Source organism: Terrapene carolina, unplaced genomic scaffold, assembly GCF_002925995.2.
Source record: "Terrapene carolina triunguis isolate 2854851 unplaced genomic scaffold, T_m_triunguis-2.0 Scaffold191, whole genome shotgun sequence".
Classification (NCBI taxonomy): Eukaryota; Metazoa; Chordata; order Testudines; family Emydidae; genus Terrapene; species Terrapene triunguis.
The window spans coordinates 2142651-2162329 of record NW_020664542.1 but is presented as its reverse complement, the minus strand read 5'-3'; the positions used below and the strand labels follow the sequence as shown (position 1 = coordinate 2162329).

Below are 19679 nucleotides of genomic sequence, written 5' to 3'. Positions count from 1 at the left end.
TCTGGTTCCCCAAGAGTGTTTATATTTGTGGTTGAAAAACTGACAAACTCAAAGCTGAAAAATTTGGGGGAGGGAAATGGGTTTTGGTAGTTTTGGGTTGAAATTTTCAATTTTTTAATATCAACTCCCCCCACCCCCGAAATTCCCCCCACCCCTAAATTTTCTGACCAGCTCTGTTTCTTATGCGTGTATCATACACGTCTCCGGTACCTGCATTTGATTTTCTTAGTTAGAAGCTGTAGGGCATCCTCATGTAGGAGTGGAAGTGGAGCCCAGGTCCTCAAAGGGCTAACTCCCATTGCTTTCAATGGGAATTAGGCACCTACAGACCTTTGAGGATCCGGGCCAGGGTCCCGTGCATTTTCCTGTCAAGTGCATGGAATGAAGAGCAGAAGTAGGACCAATTCTGACTCTGGAGGGGTTTCTCTTTGGAGAGGGCTTCCCGTGGTGCTCCAGTAGCAGTACTAGAGTCTAGAGGCCCTAGCCGAGCACAGAGCCTTATTGTGCTAGGCGCTGTACATACATAGTGAGAGGTGTTCCCTGCCCCCCACAGCTTGCAGTCGAAGTGGACAAAGGAAGTGGTATCCTTTGACAGAAGGGGAACTGAGGCAGAGAGAGTCACACAGGGTTTCTGTGGAAGATCCAAGAACTGAACCCTATGTAGTGCGTCACCCCCTCCACACTTCTGCTGAGCAAACACCATGTCTGAAATCGTCTGTGCTGCGCTGTCAACCCAGGCAGCTCAAACTCCGGTTTGAGCCCAAACCCCCCTACTGTCCGCGCAGAAATCAGTCTGACTTGGGCCAGAACCCCTCTGGACTTGTGCCCGTGGGCCCTGCTGTGGGGGTGGGTCAGAGCCTGAGTCCTGCTGAGACCCTGCTGCAAGCCGCAGATCCGAGTCGGAAGTTCAGCATAGCGCAGTACGGACGCGTTAGCCCGGCTGAGAGACCTGGGTCCAGCAATTGAAAGCCAGGTTTACCATGCAGCGCGGATGCTCTAGCAGACCCGGATTTACCATGCAGCGTAGAGATGCCCACAGAGACGCCGTCTGTCCCCTAGGCTGTTGGTGCTGGTGCTGGATGCTGATCCAGTTCACACTAGGGAAAAGAAAAAACCTCAAAGCAAAGAAGGGAGGGAGCAGGCTGCATGGGGAAGGGCCCAGTGATCCATTGCTGGGGAGGAGGGCGGTCATGCAGGGTAGTTTTCTACCTAGACACACAGCTGGCAATGAATCTGCAAAGGGGAACTGGAAGCTGTCACTCCGAGGATGAAGTTTCCCGAGTCTATTCCCCTCCCACTCCATTTGCCTGCTTTCGCTTCTCTACTGCCTGGTGCATTTATGTGATGAGTTTAAAAAGCGCAATCGCATCAAGGTCAGCAAGAAACCTGCCTGCCCTGCAGCACCTGAGCTGAGCGCGCTGTGCTCTCGGAGTGGGTGTGTGCAGGCAGGGGGCTGTATATCCCGTCTGACGGAGGGCGTGCCAGCTCACACCCCAGCCAGAGAGCCAGGGTAAGGAGCACGGAGAAGCCAGCAGCAGAGGGACGTATGGCAAGGAGGGATTCTTGAGGTTTAACCCCAGCTCAAGAATTGTTACCGTTGTGTTTTCTGAAGTGCAGTCAGGTGAAGCTCCAGTCCACTCGCTCTATCTGCAGCCATGCTTCACTCTCCGCTGAAAACAGCCCTGGCTTATGAGTGTTTCCAAGACCAGGCCAGTTCTACATTGGCCTTGCCCTCAGATCACAAGCTGAAAACTAGGGGCACGGGAAAACAGAGAGTCCAGGAGCAGGTGATGATGACGGTGAAACGGCAGAAGCAAAAATCCTCTCAGTCGAGCCTTGGGCACTCCAACCGAGGTAAAACCCCATCCGCCGCGCTCCGAGTAGCAAGGGATTCACATTCCCCCTCCCTGGGCTGCCTCAGAACCCACAGTGAGTTTGTATTTGGGGTCTTTGTAATCTAGGCTATTTGGTTCTGCTGGGTTTTGTCTATAGCTGACAAGCTGGCCCGTTTCTCTGGAGTTGCCTGCTGGGATTTCTCTGTCCAGAAGAAATGGCAGGCAATCTGGAAGGGCTAGCACAGGACTAGGAGTCAGGACCTCTGGGTTCAATCCCTGCCTCTGTTGCTGTGTGATTCTGAGCCAGTGACTTTACCCGCTCTGTGCCGCCGTTTCCCCATATGTAAAGTGGCAATCATCCCCTTCTCGTGGCTTGCTGTGAGGCATAGTTAATGTATCTTCATGATGTGCCTTGACAGCATCAGATGGAAGGTGCAAAGCATTATTAACTCTTTGTTCCCTGACTCTAAATAGTGTTTGGCTTCCCAGACAGTGATCTATTTTCCTCTGCGTATTTCCCTGCCAATTGGATTATTTGCCAAATGTCTTATGACCTGCTCTGTATCTGGGCTCACAGCTCTGTGCCCTTTGGGTGGCTTCCTCCCCCTCTAGTCTAGGCTTAGGAACACTGACCGTGAGCAGCCCAACACATTTTTCCTGTAATGGTCCTGCTGGGCTCAGTGCAGCCAGCCAGACATGTGCTGTCTTTATACAGGGCAGCTCAGGTATGCTAAGGAGTTTAGAGTGGTGGAGAGCCAGCACCTTGTAAATCACAGAATATATTCTGTGTCTGTGGCTGGCTTGCTCTAGCAATCGCTGCTCTGTCGATTTGTTAGCACCTAAGAGGAGATGAAGGAGGACTAGAAATCCCCATCACATTTGAAAGGTGAAAATCATCTCTCCCCCTGCTCATTACTGCATCTTTGCACCTGAGCTCAAAGCGCTTTTCTGAACCTGACAGAAAAGCAGGTGAGCAGCATTGCGCACATTTTACAGACAGAGTTAGTGAGGTACAAGAAGCAAAGCGACTCAGCCGTGGTTACACAGCAAGTCTGTGGCAGAGATGGGAAAAGAACTGAAGAGCCCTGGACTGTCCTTTCTCTTTAGAGTTTGCTTCATTGTTCTTCCTTTGGGGAACTGTAGAAATTCTCCAGCAGAGGGGAAAAAAACAAAAACCAAAAAACCCTCAGAGTCAAACCTTGCCCCCCTCCCTGGCCGTGCAGCATGGTCCATGTGTTGGGAAGGGTTCTGTGACTGGGTCACCTACCTCGGTGATCATCTGAGCCGCTCTCACCATCCACTGCACCGAGTTATTCCGGTCTCGGTTGTGCTTGTGATTTCTAGTGGCCTTGCGATCTGGATTTCACTCCTGCCGAAAGAGTGGCAAAGCTGGGACATGTCCTCCTGGGGAGAAGATGTCCAGCTGTGATGGAAGGATAGTGAGGTGTTAGCAGGAAGGATGAGTGATACTGACGCTGAATGAGACATGCGAAGGTCTCTGCTCAACCCTTGAGGATCTGGACTGGCTTTGCAAGGTTGTGAGAATCTCAAGGCTGATATGTCTAGGTCGGGGTCGGCAGCCTTTCAGAAGTGGTGTGCCGAGTCTTCATTTATTCACTCTAATTTAAGGTTTCGTGTGCCAGTAATACATTTTAATGTTTTTAGAAGGTCTCTTTCTGTAAGTCTATAATATATAACGAAACTATTGTTGTATTTAAAGTAAACAAGGTTTTAAAAATGTTTAAGAAGCTTCATTTAAAATTAAATTAAAATGCAGAGCCCCCCAGACCGGTGGCCAGGACCCGGGCACTGAAAGTGCCACTGAAAATCAGCTTGCGTGACGCCTTTGGCACACGTGCCATAGGTTGCCGACTCCTGGTCTAGGTGGACTCAAATATGAGAGGGGTCAAATATCCTTGTGCCTCTTCCAAAGGTTCTAGGTTACAGTGGCACTTGACTTCAAATGTAGGGCTGGTTTCCGAGGAGAAGTGGGGCTGCATTGTGGAGTTTGGGGTAGGGGTCAAGATGTTTAGACAGTTCCAGCTGGCTTCCTAAGCCCCATCGAACTCTTTCCTTTGCATGCCGAACCCACGGCACGGGGGATGTAGCAGCTCTGTGGAGCAGCGTGAGTATGCAATACCCCATACTATGCCAGGTTGGCAGTATATGACTCTGTGGCTGCTGTGATTGTGGGAGCCAGGGCGTTGGTATTGAAGAGGGCAGAGGCAAGCTTGTCTGTGCCAGCTGAAAGTGCTAATCACAGAGGTAACTGGAAGATGTGGTCATGTGTAAATCTGTTCCTAGCTCCTCTCACTTCTATCGATTAAGGCTTTGTGGTCTCAGGACCTGGTGGAATAAGAAACAAACCAGGCTGACAGTAGGTGCTGGATGAAGAGGCAGGGACTGAGACAACTTTGCCAGTTAGTGATGCTATGATCGCTGTTCACCACTAACGCCTCAACTGTAGGCAGAAATCTTTGCAGACGTCAGTGCCGATTCTGCCCCACACCTTTGCTACAGCTCTGCTGGGGATTCAGCGTATGGCTGATGGGCAGGAGCAGGTGCCATGCAAAAAAATGTGTGGAGAAATTGGGCAGATATTTACATGCTGAAGCAGAATCGCCCTTGAGGATTTGATCCAATAAACACCCTGATTTTCCAAAGTGCTTAGCACCCAACCCTCCCATGGATCTCAATGGGAACTGCAGAGCACTAAGTGCTTTAGAAAACCAGGCCCCTTGTTTAGGTAGATAGGCTCCTAAATCCAGGCTTCACATCTGGCTGCTGTTGAAAATTTGGCTAATTTTTGGTAATCACCTTGGACATTCTTGGCCAAGATATTGAGGAAACATCGACTATGGGACATTTTCTGCTTTTTGATTCTTCCGTGTCTATTCAGGGACTAAATAGCATTTTGTTTTATGGCACCCAACACTGTGCTGTGTTCGTCACATGAGATATAAATTGCACAAGGTCCCAGAAGACAGAGCAGATATCCCAAAGTTCCCTAGAGAGTGAGGCGGGGGTGGAATCTCAAAGCAAAGTCACTTGAAAGGAATTGGATTAGTGTGGGATTTTTCAAAAGATCCTACGTGACCCAGGAGCTCGTAGAAAGTCAATGGGGCTTGTGGTCCTAAAATGAGGTGCTTTTTGAAAATTCCACCCCAAATCAGGCTGATTCTGAGCGAGCAGGTGTCTTCGTCAACAGCGACTCTGTGACCACCTTGTGCAGAGAGGCCAGTGAATGAGTGGGCCATGGAAAATGAACTCTCTCATCCTGGGATGGGTCCCTGCAGCTCCCACTGCTGTGGTAGTGAGTGTGGGAAGCTTACTGTGTTACTGCCCATGGCTGATCTCTGTTGTGGCTGGATAGAGGACTTTGCATACTCCAGAGCTGTTAGAATCAAGATACGTTGATATTTTTTTTAAAGCCATAACACGGGCCATAAAATTTCATCCCATTAGCCCTTCATTGAGCACAGTAACTTGTGTTTGGCTAGGACATGTCTTCTAGAGAGGTATCCAGTCTTGAGATGAAGACTTCAACAGCTGGAGAATGCATCACTACCCATTCCTAGTTTGTTCCAATGGCTAATCACCCTCCTTATTTCTAATTTGAATTTGTCTGGCTTTAACTTCCAGCCATTGGTTCGTGTTGTGCTGCTCTACGCTAAATGAGAGAGATTAATATACACCCATTCCCTCGCTATGGTCTGGGTTCCTGGGTTGTTAATTGTTCACTGTGTGGCTGTGGTTTATTCCTGTGATGTCACTTTGCATTTTTTAAATAGATTATTCTTGCTGCATGGATAAGGTTTGGGGGGGGGGAACCTTCTGAATCTGCAAAGAAAATGGAAAAACTGCTCCCTTGACATAGCTTATCTCCTCCCCTATCCCTCCATCCTTCCTTTTAGCCCTGCTTAACGTAAGGTTGCCTGCGAGGAATCTGATTAACTTCCATTGACTAAGGGCATTCCTGCAACTCGTACTCACTGCAACTAGCCCTGAGTCACATGGGCAGCCCCACTGAAGAGTCTGTCAGCAGGACCCAGGGTTTGCAGGGGCAGACCCGAAAGACATACTAAGGAATGATAGAGGTCTGGACAGCAGTCTAACCAGCCCTGAGCCCGCTCCTGCCAGCACCTCTCTGTGGCTGCTGTGATTGTTCTCTGTTCAACGTCACCTGTAGTGTGTACAGCTGCACACTAGAATGCTGTGGCCCAGCTCTCAGGTGGTGTAAATCAACATCGCTGCTGTTGACTTCAGTGCAGCTCACAGGTGCTGGAAGTAGGGGGCTGCCGCACCCCCTGGCTTGAAGTGGTTTCCATCATATGCAGGTTTACAGTTGGTTCAATGGCTCTCAACCCCCCCCCACTATACAAATAGTTCCAGTACAGTTGGTACAGCTATACCAGTTTACCCTGTGGAGGGTGTGGTCCTTCATGGCGTGTCTCTCCCTGCCACTAGGAAGCCTCTGGCTTACCCAGACTCCGGCTCAGTCCAAGTGCATTGTAAAGATCAAATTAACTGCCGGACTAAAATAAATGGTGTACAGCGCACATTGAACCATTAGGTCATAATACTTCTGGGGGCAAGTGTAGGCTCTTCCCCAGTGAGCAGGACCAGTGGATTTCCCAGTAGCAATGAAGGGTTCCAGAAATGCTCCTCCTTTGGGGATTTTCCTTGGTACTCTCCCTTTTCCACCCCTCGCCATGCCATTTTCCAGGAGACTTTGGTTTTCACTTCCAGAGCCTCGAGATCTGGGATGCACAACAGCTACCTCCACTTGGAAAGGCAGATTATGGGAGACCCACATTGTCCTTCTCTCCTATCCGCTGATTGCCAGTATCAAAGCCCCCACCCACGATAAACTGAAGCATCAACTGCTTAAGTAGGACAGGACAATATGAGGCTGATGTTTTACATTGATTTCCCCCCCCCCACGGAAATGATGCTCTCTTGCATGGAGGCTGAATTTCCTGTCCAATTCTAGTAGCTGAGGGCCACAATTCCATGACAGTACCCTGTTTCCCCGAAAATAAGACAGTGTCTTATATTAATTTTTGCTCCCAAAGATGCGCTAGGTCTTATTTTCAGGGGAGGTCTTATTTTTCCTGGAGCTTCGGGGCCTTATATTCCGGGGTGGCCTTATTATCGGGGAGGTCTTATTTTCGGGGGGATGCCTTATATTACAGCGAGAGGCAAAAGTGGAAGTAGGTCTTATTTTCGGGGGATGTCTTACTTTCGGGGAAAGACGGTAGAGAATGCAGATTTCACACCCCAGGCTTTAAAGAGCATAGCACCTTTGTGCTGTATATGCCACAGAAATTCTCAGTAATAAAGCCAATCATTAAATCTCACGGGGAGGGGGCGAACTGTCCGTGATGCAAAATTCCTTGTGATTCCAGCCCATAGTAATGAAGCTACACAATGAAAGCAAAGATGTGCATCAAAGGGGCTTATTTATTATTTGTATTGTATTATCGGCGTACCTAGGAGTTTAGACAGGATCCCATTGTGTAGGCATTGTACAGACCCTGAACAAAAAGACAGTCCCTGCCCCAAACAGCTTACCTACTAAGTATTACAGACAGACGGGGGGAGTACAAACAAACGATGAGACAATATCTGTCAGCCTGGCAGGCAGTGACCTTGCAACTCTGCTGGCTGGTGACCCGATTCAATAAGCATTTAGCACTCTGTCCGTTGACGAGCATCAATCATGAATGACTCAGGGTGATGCTCAGCTAGGGAAAGAAACTATCTTGCTGCAGCTCAGGGCAAATTAAGAAGGTCCTTAAGAAAAAGGCGGGGAGGGGGAAATTGTCCCAAAAACAGTGAGGGTCAGATAAGCCCATGACCTGCCCTGAGCACCAAACCCTTCCTGTGCTCAGGAGTGTGTAGTGAAGTAGTTGTGATATGGTTAGCTGGGTTACACAGAGCATTATGGGATGGAGCCAGGCTCCACCCCTCCCTTACTTTTAGTTAATGGAGTTTTCGCCTGACCCTTGTGATGAAGTTGAATAAAGCAGCAAGTTCCCAGCCTGCAGTGCTGTGAGTCGGCTGATTTTTGCTGCAGTGAGTGGTCCTTTTACAAAAAGGGGAGCTGTTGAACTGCATGGGAAGTGGGCAAGGGAGGAAGGCATAGAAGCTCCACTCTGGGTGTTATTGGACATGAGCACAGATCAGGAGAATGTTAGCTAAGAAATGATTTCCAGGCAACTGGGGCCAAGGGATCTGTCCCTAGTGCCGGCTTTGTTAGAAAACACGTACCACCGGGGAGAATCGCATGGGTTAAACCCATAGTTTCACGTCCCACCGTACTCCTTCCCCACTCCAGCACCAACCTGCCCTATTGAAATCAACCCGGGGAATTGTGCCAGGGGAATGCATAGAGTGGGGAAGTACTCAAATGGAGCAATGCCAGTGTGCTGTACATCCATCCACACGTCTTGCCATTCTCTTTGCCAATACAGCCTTTATAGGAAAGTCCTTTGGAAGTGAATAAGGATTAAATGAGTTGGGTTATAGAGAAATTAATAGGGTTCTGGACAGTGCTTAATTTGTAGTGAAAGAGGTGCCGGGGCTCAAGCAATTGTTTTCACTTTCATAACTGATGCAGCAAGCCCAGAGATGCCGGGGCTCTGACCTGTTCAAGCCCAGAGGTGCCGGGGCTCTGACCTGCCAAGCTCAGAGGTGCCGGGGCTATGAACTACGAAGCCTAGAGGTGCCGGGGCTCAGCCCTGGCAAGCCCTGGCCCAAATTAAGAATTGGTTCTAGAGAAATTACTCTCCGAACCTCTTGAGTTTAATGGACAATGGAATCTTCAGTCTAGACATTGGCACAGAGGAGTCCCGACTGCTGATGCCCATTCTGGGTAATTTCTCCTACTTCTTCTGGATCAGTGTTTCTCACCGTCTGGTACATTGCTCCAGCCTAGGATGATCACATGGTCATGGTCATCATCCATGCTATTGCTCTGGCCGGGAGTGGTAACTAGAATGTGCCAGCCTCCAGAGGCGGGTTGGGCTGGAGCGCTCACCTGTGCCGTGGTCTTTCATTACCCAGTGTGGGCGTTATTAATGAGTTAGAAGTTAGGAGCCTAAATGCCTTTGAGGATCTTGGCATTAGTGGCTGTAAGGCACTTTGAAGAGGAACAGCTCCATGTGAATGACTGCAGGGTGTCTCAGAGTTGGCACACCAAACAGTCAAGTAAGAGGGAGAAAGACAGCTGATGATGCATTTTCTGATGAATCGAGGCTTTATCAACAAATGCCTGTTTCTATAACACAAAATGTTTCATGGAAACGTATGGGGTTCAGTGAACTTTAGATGAACCGTAGGCAGGTTTCCATCAGAAATCTGCCAGGTTTCCTACCAGCTCACCAGGAGGGATGCTGAGCCAAGATCTTCCAGAGTCTGCAACTCTGGGACAGCCAGCCATGCAGACTGGCCTGGGGCTGTGGACACCAAGGCTTCCAGGCTCCCTGCCCCAGAGCTGGGAGCCTGGGAGTGCCTCAGCTAAGGCTCCCAGGGTTTCTTGGCTTCTGGTTCCCTGTGAGCCAGACTGACAGAGAGCCTAGAAGCTCTGGCAGCCACGGCTAGGCCAGGGACCACGGAGCTTGGGCTTCCAGGCTCAAATTTCTTTTGTAATTTTCAAAATGAAGTGTTTTCAGATTTCCCTTTCGCGTGAAATTTTGAAATTCTGCTTTCTCGTTCTGAAATGGAACAAATTCTTTTCCAGAATTTCCTGTTGAAGGGAAATTCCAGTTTAGGACCATCTCTACTAAGAGACGAAGGGGCTACATTTTCAAAAGTGCCTGCTAATTTGGGTGCTCACATTGAGATGCTTTGGGCCTGATTTTCAGAGGTGTTGAGCACCTAGCACTCCCGTGGAATTTCATCATTTGGAGTCAGTGGGTCTTTACATTTCCTTAAATCAGGCCTCAGATGTCTCATTTTGGGCACCCAAAATTAGTGGGCACTTTCAAAAATGTAGGTCTTATTAACTCACACTGTATTGTGCTGTCACAAGGTGCAATGGAGTTCCAGCTTGGAGGATAGTTAATACTTCTTCTAATCTTTGTTCTTAATGATCAATGTCACCTCATATAAAAGGCTTTTGGAAGGAAAGGGAAATTGGAGAAATGAAGCAAGGATTCCCTTACTAGAGTTTGCCAGTGGGAGGTAGATGGAAAGAGGTTTTACACAGCAGGGCTGATCAGTTGTAGGCTGTTGAGAAGTTCATGCTTCTGGGCTGGGTTATGCGGTGGCTGCTTAGAAAACCTGCAGGGTTTCTTCTTGATCTAAGAGATTTGGATAAGGACAGAACTGAACCTCTAAACTCCATTTCCACCACCATTAGCTAAGGGCCAGAGTGTGTCTCCTTGATTCACAATGACTAGTTAAAATTCATGGGACTGCTCTTAGAGCAAGGCACTACCCAGCACAAGAAAAGGTGGAAGAATCTGGTCCTGAGAGGTGACTGGAAGGTTGGATCACCCCTCTCCTGCTCTTTATTCCTTTCTGAATGACTACTCAGAAGGGGCTTCTAGCCTTATGCAGCCATGTCCATTGAGAGAGGGCTTCTCTTCCCCCTGATTGATGATACATCCATTGTCCTTCTCTGGAGGGCAGTGGGGAAGACCTTGACCCATCAGAGAACAAAGAACTCCATGTCCCACATGCAAACCACATAGGAGCTTAGCTTTCCATTCCTAATGTTGTTCTTCTGCTTGCAGGTTCCATGTATGATGGTTTGGCTGATGGCGTCAACTATGGGACTGCCCGGGGCAGCTATTATGCCAAAGCCCAGACAGGAAACAGCAACTGGGGGTATCCGGTAAGGTGTTCTTTTCTCTGTGCCTTGCTGTTGGGGTGTACAGAGCATGAGAGTCCATAGGAATGGACTGCTGGTCAATATGGGGAGCCAACGGTGCTGTAGAGACAAGAGTAAGATGGACATCAACAGCCTCCAGATGTTCTAGGCGGGCGAGGGAGGAAGTTACCTTGTTCCCTAAGAATAGAGGTAACAAATTTGTTTGGGCAGTGCAATAAGCCTGGGTCTCAACAGTTCACAATCTGGATCAGAACTCTCCTCTGCTGCTGGGTGGATGGTGTGGGGCCATTACAGGGGTAGGTTCAAGAAAACTTGTTTCTGAAACTGGATCTAGTATTTTGCTTCGGGCTCATCTCTGCAAATAAGGGAAAGATTCAGCGACAGGTGTGTGGGGGATAGGTAGGAAGGTCTCACTTAAGCTGTTGCCCTGCCTAATTGCTCTGACTGAGGAGGAAATGCTGCATTTCAGAGCCCTCTATTTAGCAAAGCTGACGGCACTGAATCCAGCATCACCTGTGTGGTATTTTCAGCACCCTACAAAGCCCGGTGATACTTTTCTGTGATTTGGCCATTGCGTAAAAACACCCTGGGGGTGCGGCTGGCAGTTTGGGGATTTAGATCTCCCCTTATTTAGCTTTGTTCTTGCTCCTTCTCTGCACGTTTGCAATAAATGCTGTGTCTTTGTTGGCTGGTGAAAGCCAAAGGCTGGTTACACTTTAGATGCCAGTTCATATCCTCTGTGATTTGCTTTGTTGAATGATCCTCCATATCCCCTAGCCAGCACCAGCTGAACGACAAGAGCTGTGGCCACCATGAGTGTGTATCTGACCTGAGTGGCGACTAGCAGTGAACTCACGGGTCAGATCTGAACGCAAACCTATCCCCAAACTCAGAGCTGGTTAGAGTTAGGACTTAGGGTTCAGGGTCACAGAGTCCTCTTGGAAAAAGGCGGATGAGATGACTGGGAATGATCAGGGCTTCCATGTTACATCTTCTCCCAAAGATGGCACCAGCAATAGCGCAGTGCCCTCTAGCATTGCAGCTGGGCACTACTTCACTATTGACCTGGCCGGTCCCTGAAGGTCTCTTCTCCAGTTGCAGACCATGGGTACAGTTTCCCAAAGTGCCTGAGTCCAATAGACTTTCAGTGAGGGTCCTAAGTTCCTTGGTCACTTTTGAAAACGGTGCTGAGTCTTTGGTGCTTTTGAACATGTAATCCCAGGCCTAGATCTGCTTGGGCCCGTGAGATTGCACACTACATGCAGACAGGGGAACTTCTTTTTCCATTCTGCTTGCTCCCTAGAGGTATTAAAGGAATGCAAACATCACCACCACCACTACCTGTTTTCAGCTAACTTTGAGCTCTGTCTGCAAGTTTGCTTGAAACTCATAAAATGTCTAGACTCTGTTATGCAGGTGTGTCTCCCGTTTGCATTTCCTCTACTTTAAGAAATGGAAAAGGTGGCAATAATAAGATCTAATTTTGTTTTTGAGGGGCAATTTCCTTAACACCTTTCATGTCTTGATTAGAATTATCGTTTCTGTGAAGTCTTAAAAGCTTTTTGAGCTAGCAGGGCAGTGATAAGAACATGGCATCACTTATGGTTTTGCACTGAGTCCAGACAAAACGTTGGGACAGTGATCCATTATAATCCTTGCAAGCCTTGATTGTCTCTCCCCAGAGTATGAAAAGTACTAAAGGAAATCCTTCTCTATCCTCTACCGTAAGATATGGTCCCTGCCCAGAAGAATTTGCACTCTAAATATTGTTCTTGTTGGTAGGTGACCTTGAATCACTGATTCTAACCAATGTCTCTTTGGTGATAAGAGAGGTTATCTAGGAAGTACATGGAGTTGCTGGTTGGCCCGTGGTTTGCGTGTTACTGGTTTATTCTCTTTCCTCTGCAGTTTTCTTTACCTGGAGAATCTGCATTGTCGCTCCTGGGTTTTCCCTTGTATCTCATTTTACTACGTGATGCACTCTCGATAAGCATGTGTGATCATGTCTCCCGCTAGTGGCTGGCACACATAGATAAAAGCCTGCACGTTATTTATTAATAAAGACCAGATTTTGATATCCTCACTCCTGCTGCGAAGTACCTTGCTCTGCACTTGGCCCTACTGAAATCGGTTGGACTGCTCATGGAATATGGTAGTATTCAACCTGAGTGAGGACATCAGATCTTGGCTCTATGGGTGCTCTCCTTTGGTGTTCCCTTGGTAGAGGCTTTTGATGATGAAAGTCCTGGGTTCTATCCCTGCTGATGCCCATGGTACAACAGCTGTATATTGGATTGTTCTGACAGAGAGAGGACCCGTGTTTAGGTGAATGTAGGCCCTTCTGTATGTTTCATCATCACGCCATAGGCGTGGTGAATTGTGTGATCTCATTTCGCTGATGGCTGCATGGAGCCACACCACGCAGTGAGCTCTGAGTCACGCACCGGGAGCCTGCAAGAGGCCCTTGCAGGTACTGTACGCACCTACAGGCAGCTTGCATGTCAGTCCTGAACCTAGAGGTTGCCACCACTGTCTGATGATGATGCTAACAGGAGGTAAATTAGTGCCTGTTATTACACTAATGAGTAAGTGCCCTTTTGTAACACTTCTCCAGCAGGAACTGTACTGAGACCCTCAAACTCATTACATTCGTGGGAGCTGCTGGTGCAGGAGGTGGCAGAGCTCAAGCTACCAGCTTTCTTCCAGCAGAGTCCCCCTGCTCAGACTGAGTTCTCCGCCAGCTGCAGTGCAGAATGGGCCTTAGCAGACCATGGAATATGGCTTTGTTATCCCCAATCCTGCACTCTCTCTGCAGGCAAAATTCTCCCTGACTTCAACAGGAGTTTTACCTGAGTTCAGATTTCAGGATCAAGGTCATTATTTGTTGCTACTGAAACATCTGTGGAGAAAAAAGGATGCTTGGGGCATATTTCTTAAAGAAAGGGAATTTTGTTTGTTTCATACAGCCACAAACCCAGGCACCCAGATCCGTGAGTCCAGATCCAAGGTTTTGCATCCTTCAGAATAGCTGCAAGTTTAACAATTGCTTCCCTGGCCAATGCAAGTTGAACCATCACAGAACTAGATGAAAGTTGCCTCTGCCTGCGACAGAGAAGCAGCTTCCAGAAGTGGATGGGAGGGGATGAGCGTCTCTGGAGAAGCAATATATTTTTGCTGCTTTTGCAAGTGTTCTCCTTGCCATGCTGTGTTAACAAGCAGCAACCACTTCATTTCACAAGCAAGATCAAGGGTGTTCTCCACCCATCTCTCAGGGTGGGACCCAATCATATTTCATTGCCACAGCTTTCCCCTGCGGCCTGGGAGAGACTTGGTCTCGACATGTTTATACGGCATCATTTCCTTTTTGCTGTCTGCTGCTCTAGAAATAAACAAACTGGTAGTGAATTAAAACAAAAAATCAGAACTGGGTAATAAAGAGATTGCGTTCTGAGGTGCAGAATTCAAGAAACACCCAGCCACTGGAGTGTGTGTGTGGAGGTGTCTTGGAGTTGAAAAGCAAATCAGGAGATCTGGGTTCAATTTCTGGTGCTGGCACTGACCTGCTGTGCAACCTTGAACAAGTCTCCTTGCCTCTCTGTGCCTCAGTTTCCCCATCTGCTCAATGGGGATCATGATAATGACTCTTCCCCTTTTAGTAAAGTGCTTTGTGGTCTGTGCATGAAAAGCACCATAACAGGGCTAAATGTTGTTAACCATAATAATAATGAATATTGTTATGTGACTCACCATGACTCAGTTTCCCCATTTGTAAAATGGGGATAATGATACATATTTACTTACCCCCTGTGGGTGTTATGTGACTTAATTAATGATCCCGAAGTGCTTTGCAATCCTGGGCTGAGGAATGGTGCTCTGGACACGCTTGTTAATTTAGATGTGGGTGGATTTTACTGCTTGTGAAGGAAAGGGATTGACTCCTGGGCTGGTCAGGGAAGTTCTGACTCTGAGAGCTCCTCTACCTTCGCAACTCTGCCATTGCCCCTCAGCCCCCTTCCTCATTGTATTTTTGTATGGATCAATGGCCCCTAGGGACTAGGCTTGGATTTCTAAGCTCGTTTTATAAGGTTGATGAGAATTTCAGACTCAAACTTAGGGCCCTAGCAGGATACGAGGGACTTCCATTGAGTCAATGGGACTAGGAGGACCTCAGCTTTCCAGAGCTACAAGTTTAGGCAGTATTGCAGTAGATCTTCTGCTCTGCTGGTAGGGACTGTAGGAAATTCTGAACTCACCGAGTGAATCTGTACTGCTCAGGGAAGGACAGGGCTGTGCGGAGCTGCTGTAGGAAAAGCAGAAAGTCTCACAGTGAGATTGCTGTGTGGGGACTCTGGTTGTGCTTTCGTATGGAGCTTTGCAAAACTTGCAATGTGGAATGAGTCATGATTTTCTGCCTCATTTCCCATTTTCAGGGGCAATTTCTGGGCTTTGCCAGCCCTGCTCTGCACTCTTAAAAAAATAATAAAGCTAGACGTGAGGCTGGACTAAAACCCTGGACAAACACCCACAAGCTTTGGAGAAGTTCAGATCCCAGTATTATGGACTTGGGATCTATAGTAGGTGTGCGTGGGAAGTAATGATTTATTCCCCTTTGTTAATCCTCAAATAAGCCTGTTCCCCATAGGAAGTGCTGGACCATCTGGCTTCACCCAAGTGATACCAATGTAATGGAAAGAGGAAAAATAACATGATTCTTGCTAAGTGGAGAAAGGGGTCTTGGGTGCATAAACTGCATAATCACATGTTCTCCTGCTCCAGAGTTGGTTCCCCTTAGTCCAGATGGTGAACAAAGCATCCTTAATCAATTTTACCCTGCTGCTCATTCCATTCCCCACAAGATCCCATGGGGCAGCCCTCAGTTTCTGGCCAAGGTGAATCCGAGTGCGGAATGCCATTACTCAGAGCTACCTTTGGTGCTCGGATTCTCTTATTATATGTTACGGTCACCCTGGATTGGATGGACGGATGGATAGATATTAGGTCGAGAACACTGCAGGTGAGGCACCAAGCCCACACTTGGAGTTAATTAAGTGATCAATTTAGGTACATTTTAGAGAAAAAAACTGATTCGGACAAATTCTTTGGTGACCTGTACCCTCTGTCTGATCCAATGTGAGTATGTGTGTGCGCGCACATGAGCAATCATCTTGGATGACTGTACAAACCAGTGGAATTCCCAGCCAACAAACACCACATGCTAAAGGAGAACAAGGGTAATTATAACCAGCACATTCTCTCTGTTTGTCCCCTCCCTGCTCCTTTTCTCCCACCCCAAATTATTGGGTTTGGTTCCAGGGGGGCTCCCTGAATGTTCTTTACATTCATTACGTTGTATATCTCCTTTGCGCAATCAACGGCTGCTGTAATTCACGAATACATTTTGGTCCTCTCTTTGCTATGACCAGGAAACTGGCATAGGTGGGGGGAAACAGCTGATGACACTGTGCTCAGATATGTATATAACCACTGTTTATTTTAGACAGAGATCCAGACTGCTCTGTGATCCTAGTGCTAGAGCCAGCCAGAATTTTTCAGGCGAATAGTTTATTTGCTGAAAAAATCCAGCTTTGGTTCAAGTGAAACTATTCATGTATTTGGGTCAAATTCAGCAAATACTTTTGTCTGGGGGGAAAAATTGAACAAGTCAAAATGTTTTGTTTTGACATTTTTTAAATGAAATGTTTCAATTCTTTCATTTTGAAATGAAGTTTCATTTAGAAATTTAGCTAGCTTTGTTTAAAACAAACCAACGGTAACCCCCTCCCCTCCCCCCCCAAAAAAAATGGGTGGAGAAAACTATTTTGGGTCGAATGAAACAAACAATTTTTGTATTTTTCAGTTCAGCCACCAAACCGAAAAAGCAGTTCTTTGCTCAGCTCTACCTAGGGCAGATCCAGAGTCCAGTGTAAATGAGAGGGGATTTGACCCAGTCTGTTGGCCCGATTGTCCTCTCCTCTCCATAAATCTGGTGTAGGGGAGTAGAGAATCAGGCCCTGTACTCAGCAGAGTTCCCGCCCTCAATTGTGCCAGCTGTTGATTTTTGGATATCCTCTCCACCTGGCCCTAAGCCCCCGATCAGTGTGACAGCAGAGGATACTCCACGTGGTTAGGAAACTCGGTTCAACTGTAATGACCAGTTCTAAGCTGAGAGAGAAGGAGGCATGCTGGAGCCTACTTAGCTGGGATTTGGCCCCTATGCTCATCCTGAGAGGCGAGGAAGGGACGCCCCAGCAGGATGTCACTGCATCCAAGCAGGGGAAATATCTCCTCCGTCCCTGCAACTTGAGTTGACTGACGTAGGCGTGCAGGCAAGAGGACCTTCCCCTGTTGCTTGTTGGAGCGGTTCAAAGGCAGGGCTGGTTAGCTTATGAGCTTATCAGGGAAGCCAGAGCAATTCCTCGGTTTGGAGGGGACCCTATTGCTTTTATGGTGGACGTGCTCATTCCTCAGTCAGAGCTAGAATACAGGGTGTAATGAACCCGACAACCAGCAGCTCTTTCTCTTTATGGCGGTGCCTTCCAGGAAGGAAAAATAGTAGGACCTAGGGAAGGGTGAAGGGTTTTGATCATATGATTCAATACAAGCCTCTTACAGGGTCAGCACTGATGGGCTAAGGGGTCTAGACTAAAGGTTCCTGATAATAAGTGGGCTCTCTTAGCTACTCTGGCGGTCTGAGCAAGCTGCCTGCAGCAGGTGTTATTATCATAATACGCCTGCTAGTCAGCAGGAGTTTGAATTCAAGCTGGGGAATGGGTGGCAGGATGCAAATGTCCTTTGCCTTCGAACAAACACAAACCTGCTGTGGACGTACTACTCGCATGCACAGGACCCCCAGCATCTCAGAGGAGAACTCTGTGTGCAATGAGGAAAGTGCTATACACATGAGGGAGACAGGTGGGTGTATAACAGGGGATCTCAAACTGGGGGTTGGGACCACTCAGGGGGTTGCGAGGTTATTACATGGGGGGTCACGAGCTGTCAACCTCCACCCCAAACCCAGCTTCGCCTCCACCATTTATAATGGTGTTAAATATATAAAAAAGTTTTTAATTGATAAGGGGGGGGTCGCACTCAGAGACTTGCGATGTGAAAGGGGTCACCAGGACAAACGTTTGAGAGCCCTGGTGTATAAGATGGACTCTGGTAACAGCTTCAGCAAGGAGTATCGGGTTAGTATTGCACCAGAGAGCCTCGCTGAGGAGCAGCCCTGTGACAACTTCCATCAACCAGTGGTGGCCGTGTGGGGAAGACTTTGCTGTATCCAGTGGCTAATGCCACCCTTGCACCAATAGTTAGTGGCCCCAGGGAGATGGCCTTTGACCAAAGCCATCTCAGTATTACATTTTACATGGATGCATCATATGTAGAGATGTGACCCTCCACAGTGACCCTTGGGAAGAGTCTAGCTGCTAGGAATGATGCAGTTAGAGTGGGGTGAGGCTCTGACATCTCAGGAGTGGCTTGGCTCATTCTTTCCTGCCTAGCCATGATCACCTTTGCTCTGTGCACGCTCTCAAGGGTACATGATCTCTACGGGCTGGGTGGAATAAAGAAGCAGCAGGTTGCTTGACTGAGCACCCCCACCCCTGCTATGGCTTCCCTTCATGAGTCAGTGTCGGGTTTGACTCTGCTAGGATTATTTTGAGGAGCTGTCAGCAATTTGGCAGAGATGTTGAGCCCCTGGGGCCTTTGCTGCAGCCATTCAACTATCTATTATGTTTCCATTAAGGACTTAACATATTATTGATGTGAAGCTGCTGTTTTTCTTGTCCATGTGTTCACGTCGGGGGTCTGCCGGGAGAGCAGATGTGGGGAGGTGTGTGGATGGGGGCGTGTGCACGCTGTTTGTCTTGGTGTGTATGTCGCGGGGGAATTAGTTCATCCTGCATTTTAGCACGGCCGGCAGGCGGTTGTTGTTTAGCTGATAAACTATCTCTCCTCCCCACCATCCTTAGAATGGCGAATTCCAGCTTATTGCCTTTTTTGGGAAGACTCTTTTCTGGTAGACAATGAGCCCTCACCAGCAAGTCAGCACAGCTCCGATCTGGGCGGGGCAGGGTAGTTGGGAAACCTCTTGCACACTCCTGGGAAAACAGCTGCTGTGTCGTGAGAAGCTCATTACCGAAGCCAGCGCATGAGTTTTACTGCAGATGCTGCCAGCTGCCGGGCTGTTCCCATTCTAGACTTCGTTCAAGTGGCACGGCCCTAGTTGTTATCTGAGGATTGCTGTGTACGGTACGGGCCTGATGCAAAGCCCTTGGAGGTCAGTGGAAAGACTCCCACTGACTATGGATCAGGCCTTATGTGCAGGTAGAACAGAGGCCAAAGCAGAGAAGTGAGTCTCTCAACAAATCCACACAGCACCTATGTGTAGGGTGGGCTGGGAGTTCATAAGGTAAAAATCTGCAGCTGCCCTGTTCTGAGCTGGAGGGCAACATTATAGCCCCACTCTCAACCACGGACGCTGAGTTCGAGGCCTGAGTTTCCAAAGGAGCCCTAATTTGTACGGTGCTGTGGCTTATCCCGTCCCAGAATTCATAGGGAGGGTTTGGATGGGGGCCCATGACAATGGTTCATCATTCCCCAGTTCCTCTTCACTGTAGCTGACCAGTAAGTTACCAAGTCATCTCTTCCCCTGCCCTTTTCTCTCAGGGCAAATCGGGCCAAAGCTTGGCTTAGTTGGAGGAGGAACAGGAGGAGGCAGAGAAAGGGAGCGCTCCCTTTGTTCAGTAGAGTGCAGTTCACTCCACTCAACTGGGACGTGTGGAATTAGGAACCCTGCCTAATAGGGGTGTCCTGTGAGGAACCGGTTTGACCCTCATGCCACTCAATGCTGGTGGGCCAAATTTTGAAGACTTCTGTTCATCTTTTATGGGAGTTTGCCTGGGTTAGGACTGAGTGAACATGAAAACTAGATTCTGTCCTCAGAGATGCAGAGTCACTCCGGAGTCACTCCAGATTTATACTGCTGGAACTGAGAGCAGCGT

At 48.2% G+C, this 19679-nt stretch overlaps 1 protein-coding gene across 1 annotated transcript in view; it reads left to right on the top strand.

Moving 5' to 3' along the window:
- The first annotated feature begins 1655 nt into the window (after window positions 1-1655).
- The window catches only part of PKP1 (plakophilin 1), a 49528-nt gene continuing 31504 nt past the window's right edge, over window positions 1656-19679 (top strand). The window contains exons 1-2 of the mRNA XM_024224332.1: window positions 1656-1854; window positions 10577-10677. Coding sequence (XP_024080100.1) covers window positions 1656-1854; window positions 10577-10677 — 300 coding nt within the window. The remainder of the gene's footprint in view (window positions 1855-10576; window positions 10678-19679) is intronic.